This window comes from Mustela erminea, chromosome 13, assembly GCF_009829155.1.
Source record: "Mustela erminea isolate mMusErm1 chromosome 13, mMusErm1.Pri, whole genome shotgun sequence".
NCBI lineage: Eukaryota > Metazoa > Chordata > Mammalia > Carnivora > Mustelidae > Mustela > Mustela erminea.
The window spans coordinates 10,530,896-10,538,501 of NC_045626.1; the positions used below are offsets into that span (position 1 = coordinate 10,530,896).

Genomic DNA, 7,606 nt, shown 5'->3' on the forward strand with positions numbered 1-7,606 from the left:
TGAAGTTCTGGTTGGCTATTCTCAATACATACATACGCATGCACACACAATTTTCTCTAAATAGAAAAAAGTGCTTTGAAATTTTTCTGTTTCTACATCATGTTAAAATTATCTTAAATAATGATTGTGGGCATACCAGTGTTACGATTTTTAAAAAAATGATAGTTTGGGCTTTCTGAAATTAATGTGATATCACTGAGCACAGGTTCTAAACCAGATTTTTGGTGGCATATACTTTGTAGTCAATGGGTATTAACTTAGAAAATAATTATGCCACAGAATGTGTCTCAGTGGGAAATTTCAGATGACTCTGTTGTGCTTAACTTCTCTTAACATGGACTATTGGTTACTAAAATTGACAAATGCATATAGATTGGAAAATGTTCCCGTATGCTCCTTTCCTTTTTCTGTTTTCAATATATAAAAAATACAGTTTTAAGTGAATTATCATCACAAAACAGTTCACTCTTATTTTTATGATGTAAAAATAATTTGAAATATAGTAATACTGCCTTCTGTCATTCTGCACGCCCCTTTTGTAAATGTTCAACAACAAATACTGCAGTTGAGCTTTGGGGAATCAAACCTTATTCGGGGATATTCCACTGTACAGGGGATGACGTCACCAACCCCGGCACCACTCAAGGCTCCACTCTATGTTTTCTTTTCTTATAATCCTAAAATCTAACTCATGTCCTGAGCTTTTAACAAAAGCAAGGATTGCAAGGCTTATTATAAATAACATATAATATTGATGAATATGAACTTGTTGCATTAATATATAGTCACGTATTATGTTATACTTATTACAGAGTGTCGCTTCATGTGCTCATGTTCTCATTCTTTGTCAGGGTTTATTTTTTTGATCCTGGGTCTGAAACAGCGAAGGAAGCAGACTCTGTTTCCGGAGAAAAGCGAAGATTTCCGCGAGAACATATTCAGCTACGACGATGAAGGTGGCGGCGAGGAAGACACCGAGGCCTTCGACATCGCGGAGCTGAGGAGCAGCGCGGTCCTGCGGGAGCGCAAGGCGCGGGGAGCCACCGCCGAGATCAGGAGCCTGTACCGCCAGTCTCTGCAGGTGGGCCCCGATAGTGCCGTTTTCCGCAAGTTCATTCTGGAAAAGCTCGAAGAAGCGAATACTGATCCTTGTGCTCCTCCTTTTGACTCCCTCCAGACCTACGCTTTTGAGGGAACAGGGTCCTCAGCTGGGTCCCTGAGCTCCTTAGGGTCCGCAGCCTCTGATCAGGATGAAAATTACGATTACCTTAACGAGTTGGGACCTCGCTTTAAAAGATTAGCATGCATGTTTGGGTCTGCTATGCAGTCCAATAATTAGGGCTTTGTTATTATTTAAAATTTTTAAAAATGCTAGTATGTGCTTGGGCAAACTGGTAGTCTCCTAGTAAAGAGTTGTGTACTGCAGTTCTCGGGGCGGGCAGAAAAGTTCCAGCATCTTCTGATTTCCTTGGAGTAAATGCCCTTGGTTATTTCCAGCTACCCACATGTTGTCCCCGAATGCAGATGTGGAGTGATGCTAACAGTCAGCTCTCGTGTGCCTGTGCAGGCCAACTGTGGCATGTAGCTGGAGTATTCCTCTGGCATTTTTTTCACTACCATCCAATACAAAGTTTTGAATGTTTAATGTGAGAAAGGCCCTGAACTAGATCAACTTAATATTATTTCAGTTATCCTTTTTTTTTTAATCTTACAAAATGAGAGTATATTGTTTATGTATTTTAAGTTCCTGACTGTACAGAGAGAAACAAATACCTAGTAGAATCTGGGTGATGATATAAAACTTTTAAAAAGTGCTTATTTTTTATGAATAAACAACTTTCTGAGATTCTATGACTCACAGTAGTTTGATATTTTAAAATCACTGTCAAGGCCATACTTGAAAACTGATTTCAAATTTAGACAGACTCTTAGTGTATATTGAGTAATCAAAGATACAGTATAGATTGTATTATCTTTGATATTACAGATTTATATAAAAAAGGGAGTATGAAGATATATCTGAGACATTTAATGTTATTTTTATATGTAGCCAAAATACATCTTTACTATGGCACAATGCAATAACTAAATACATGTCAAAATTTACTCAACATTAAATTTGAACTTTATGATAATTGTGGAAAGCATGAAAATTTTAAGTAAATTTTTATTGCCACTAAAAATGGTAGCAGTAAATGAAAGAAGTATTTGACTCAAAGTTGAATTAATATTCATGCAAAATATTATGATCACCTGTACTGATTCTCACCACGCATAGAATGAGACATGATAAAATTCTTAGCATTTCCTTTTTATTAAGAGCTTAGACCAGAACTGATTCTTCAGTGTCATCTTTTTTATTATGGGATATAAAATTAGGTGCAATAGTTACTTTTATTATAACATTATGAAGGAAGTATGCTAAGCTGCCGGACATGATAAAATCCATGGAAACATCCAGATAACAAGCTTTATGATAACGTCAGATAATCAGATAATAAACCCTTTAATTTTAACCAGCATTTTCAGAACCATCCTTATTATTCTATACAAATCAAGATGGAATTCAGAATTCATAGGTGGAACAGAAAGAAAATGGTGAATGATACAGTGTCCTCAAAGTTGTTCTGTATGTTCATTTCTTCTTAGCAGCATGTGGAAATGAGCTGAACCAAATCGACCATTTATATTTAGAGAAAATATTTTGAATAATGTTTAAAGATAGGTGGGTTTGAATAGCTACAGTACTGTTTTCCTCTGTACTTGGAAACACAAACACAAACCACACCATGTAATAGAAGCGAGGTTTTCCACCAATATCCATTCAGGTACCATTATGTCAGTAACATAGGTATCAACACTTTAAAAAAGCCCAAGACTGGAAATACGACAATTTAGGAAAATATTAAAAGTGGATGAGAAGTGATAAGTCATAGAAAATCCTTAGGCATTCATATCATCATTTACTTAGGAAAGAGTATGAATACTAAACAAAACAAAATGTTCAAAGAGAAAAACTTGCAAGTAAAACAGAAATGTGTGAGTTGAGAGAACATTTCTATTTCTATCATATTAACATAAAAATTGAAAGAGTATAATTGGGGATATTTTCAGGGATTATTCCATAAAGGATTATTCCCTGTATTTAAAAGATTGTACTATATGTAATCTTGGTTGAAGAATTGGAAAGTACAAAAAGCAGCAGATGAATCAGTCCATGGAAAATAGATGAGAAAAACAGAAATAGGGTTTTCTGAGGCTCAAGTAGGTCTTGTCATGGGTGAAAGCCTTATGAACAACCTATCAATTTGGATGAACACTTTTAAAAATGCACACGTTTGAGTCCAGTGGCACTAAGCAGGTGTGTTAAAATAAATTCGGCTTAGTTGATGATGAGATTGTTAACTCGAGGTACATAGGAAAAGAACATAGATGGTTGCATATCGATTTGCTAGTCTTAAACAATATCAAAAAATACTATCTGATTCTTGTACAGAAGTTGAAATTTCCTATAAATTGTGTTCGGTCACATTTCAATCACACTTGACCTTTTTGCGGTCCCCTGGGTTTTGCAAGAACACAGCTGTATTCTAACCTAAAGTCATGGTATTAAGATCTCATTTTCGTAAATTTTCATTAAGGCTAAATCAGTGCAGATATTTATGAAAATAGCACAGCTTCGCACTAACACTTGCAGTGCTTAAATATTACCCTCCGTTAACTCACAGGTGTATGTGTAAGTCTGGGATTACTAATGGTTGCAACAAGAAAATATTTAAAGGCCTTTAAGTAATCATAGGCGTTCACACCGCATCCGTGCTTGAGCCTGCAGATCCGAGTATGACTCAGTGCGCTTTTGTTCAAGTAACTGTGTGAACTCTGTCGAACTGTCTGCTCTTGGCCCGGCTTGTTTGTCATCTGTAAAATAAGGCCCCGTTCAGCTATTGCACACGGTTGTTGGGACAGACGAGCAGTCCCTGACCCACGGAAGAACTGTGTTGTTGTGGGAGCCGATGCGATGCGGCTGGACCTCGCCGACCCCTTCCCTTCCAGGACTGAGTGCTCTGTGCGGCTTCACAGCGTGTTTGTGATCTGAGTCCACTTGCTCACGCCACCTGGAAGCCGGGTGTTCCTCTGTCCCTGCTCATGTCTTCCGGTCTCCTGTTCTAGGCCCGCAACACTGGCCCCCGGACGTTTCGCTTTTGCATTGCCTCGCTTCATTCAGGTCTGTGATGGACTGTGATTTCCTTAGAAAGGCCTCCTGGCCATCGTCTTCCATCGTCTTCCACGGTGGCCCTCGCTCCTCCTTGCTTTTATTCAAATCACTTAGCCACCTGGTATTACAATATATACCTACTTTTTTTTTTTTTTAACTTGTTATGTCTTTATCACTTATTAGAATGTAAGCCGTAATGGGCAAGGAGTCCTCTGTCTTGTTCATTTGTTCTTGTCTGAAATTGTTTGTAGCACATAGTAAGTGGACCAATAAATATTCCTGAATACAACAATGAATCCCAATCTATTTTATTTGGTCATGCATAGGACCATATTGAGTTTTGTTAAATAATAATATGGAATTAATGTATTTTTCAGAATAGGTCACCACTGGGCAGTTCTCAGGTACACTAAGATTTTTCAAAAGGTTTCTAGTATATGAGTTTGGCGTTTTAACTCGTTTGGACGTATTGGTATTATCCCCAGGGATGAAAAAAGGTAATGTCTATAAACTGTTGAGTCAAAACAGGTCCTATGATAAATGCCGTAGAAATTCTCATATGATTGAGTTACCATGAAGTGTGATGAAAATAAAAACATGTGCAATGTGTGAGGATTCTGCTTCCTGGTTGTAATACAATGCTTGGCAACAAATATATTGTTAGACTTGCAAGGCTACTGGAAACCTACAAGGTAGCTTCACGATCTTTCGAATGACATGAAAGGACATTAGATACCAAATACACTAAAGGCTGGGAGACAAGTTAGAGAAAGAAATGGAGGAAAGGAATATGTGGTTTTTTATATTTCCAATTATATCTACCTGTCCATCTATACATCTATGTATCTATCGATCATCTGTCTACTGCGATAAACTGTGATTTCCTGGAGGAGGGGAGAATGGCACGTCTGTCACAAAGCAGATCCATAGGACCTGTTAGAATGTGTCGCTGCCGCCTTTTCCTAGAGAGCTCTGAGGATGGAAGGCTGACCAACTGGTCTGAAATGGCAGACAGTCCAGGAGCGGGACAAGATGCAGCTCCTAGCTGTTCACAAGGCAAAGCTGCATGAAGTTCCCATAGGTTAAGGAGATGGCAGCTCTAGAAATTTTGCACAGAGGGAAGGTGCTGAGAGGAAGCTTAAACCAGTCATCCACAGCATATGTCATACGGGCTAAAGAAAAATACAGACCTCAAGTCCTTAAAATGTCTCCACCTACCCTAACAATAGCCCAGGACAGAGCGCCAGCATTCTGTGCGTGACATTGCGGAGGAATCCGGCTGTGGGATTATGGAAGCGCCGGCCATGTTTATTGTGCCCCTTACTTCTGTCTCTGGAATCAGAGGTCCAGAAGCAGCAATTAGTGGGAGAGGGTGAGAGAGAGAACCTTACATCGGATGTAAGGAAAAACATAATTTAAAAAGTGTTTTTGACACTGACCAGAAGCTGTGCAAACTGTCTGGGATTTGGCCAAGGTGGGCAGCAGGAAGATCAATGCAAATGTGTATCAAAACTGAGTAGTATCAAACATTTTCATGATGTTTCTTTCAAGTTCAAACTAATCAATAACCTGGATACATTAAGATATCAAGTTGACTTGGAATTTCATATATTTTAAATAATTCAAAAATCAATTCTCATCTAAATCAGAAGCAAACTACAAAAAAAGTAGACCTAATTTATAGTGTCCTTAAAACATTTGTAAGCATACGAAAATAGTTTTCACTTTATTTCATGTCATTCTTTTGTGCTTATTCATTTTAATATTTAAAATGTGGTATGTTCTGTTGAGTTCTGCAGTGCTAAGTGATTTATCTCAGCTACAAACAAGGTGGACATGGAAAATAACTCATACCCATGATTATATACAGGTACAAATCTGTAGAACGTCTTGTCTAGGAAAGGGAGTGCGGCTGATGTAAGTATTCACATGTTTCCGTAATGTTATCTCATTTACATGCTAGTGAGAAAAAGTGGTCGATGAAGTCTATTTTTAAATATTTTCTGGTTGCTAACATTTCTTTGTTGTGTAAACTTTGATGTATTATTTAAATATTTTCTTTGGGCACCTTAATTTGTACAATAGGGATACTAAAAATACATCCTCAGACTTTTGTAGGAATCAGCAAAAATAATACATATAAAGAATGAATTATGCCTAACAAAGAGAATTTATAACATTTAATCTGTTATTGTTAACATAATCATTGTGACATTATCAAGTTTATCTTTAGAAATGCTCATAGACCAAGCTCATTACTCTACAATTAATGTGGGCATGAAGAAAATGAATTAATGCAGGACAATAATTAGCTGGCTGTAACTTATTGCCTCCCCACCTTGACCCTTCCTGGGTAATGTTCCATTATTATCAAGGAAAAACTTAATTGCTCAAATTATGCATTATGTATGAGATGTTCTGATTGAAAATCACTCCCCTATAACATTTATTTGGGGGGGAAACTCTGCTAAGTAATAAACACAGATCATGGCAACTTTCTTTAGGTATGACTATTTTAGGGAAAAAACTATCAAAAAAGAAAGGGGTTTCCTCACGTAATCACTAATGCACAAATGAAATTGTTTCTGTTTTATTAGATTTATATGGAAGAAATTGAAGAAACATGCTAATAGCTCCGAAAGACATCTTTCAAACCTGTTGTTAACGACATCTGATGCCCAAAGTTCTAATTTTATATTAGGAATTTAAAATCAAATTACAGAACAGATTGTTCTAATCACCTCTGACAATACAAAATGAAATGCTGCGCCCTTGACTTCTCCCCACCTTGCCCTATCCTCTCTCTTTTTAAAAAAGAAAAGTTAAGAACACATTACCATATGTTCTCTGCTGAGTAAATTTTTTTTTAAAGATTTTATTTATTTATTTGACAGGCAGAGATTACAAGTAGGCAGAGAGGCAGGCAGAGAGAAAGAGGAGGAAGCAGGCCCCCTGCTGAGCAGAGAGCCCGATGCGGGGCTCGATTCCAGGACTCTGGGACCATGACCTGAGCCGAAGGCAGAGGCTTTAACCCACTGAGCCACCCAGGCACCCCTCTGCTGAGTAAATTTTTATCATCTTTCCTTGTCTTATCCAGTCTTGGGGCTCGAGCAAGTTCTAGGTGATTGTCCAACACCTCAGATACTTCTTTCTTATTCCAGATGACCTCTCTGTTATTCTGGAAGCTTTTCTACAGCACTAATTACCTAATTTTAACCTTCAATTAAAACTTAACACATACTTGCACTTGATATATTCAGTTTACATAGAATTTCACATGATTGAAAATGTTTTTTCACTAAATGTATAAATTAAATTACAAGTGGATAAATCACATAGTATACTTATCTATAGCAACTTATCATTATCACACATTGTTCAATCATAACA

General features: G+C 37.4%; 1 protein-coding gene across 1 annotated transcript in view; it reads left to right on the forward strand.

Annotated features, from left to right (window-relative positions):
* Window positions 1-4,512, forward strand: part of CDH19 (cadherin 19) — a 73,985-nt gene extending 69,473 nt beyond the window's left edge. The window contains exon 11 of the mRNA XM_032311017.1: window positions 852-4,512. Within this exon, the coding sequence (XP_032166908.1) occupies window positions 852-1,339 (488 nt within the window). The 3' untranslated portion in view covers window positions 1,340-4,512. The remainder of the gene's footprint in view (window positions 1-851) is intronic.
* The last annotated feature ends 3,094 nt before the right edge of the window (window positions 4,513-7,606 follow it).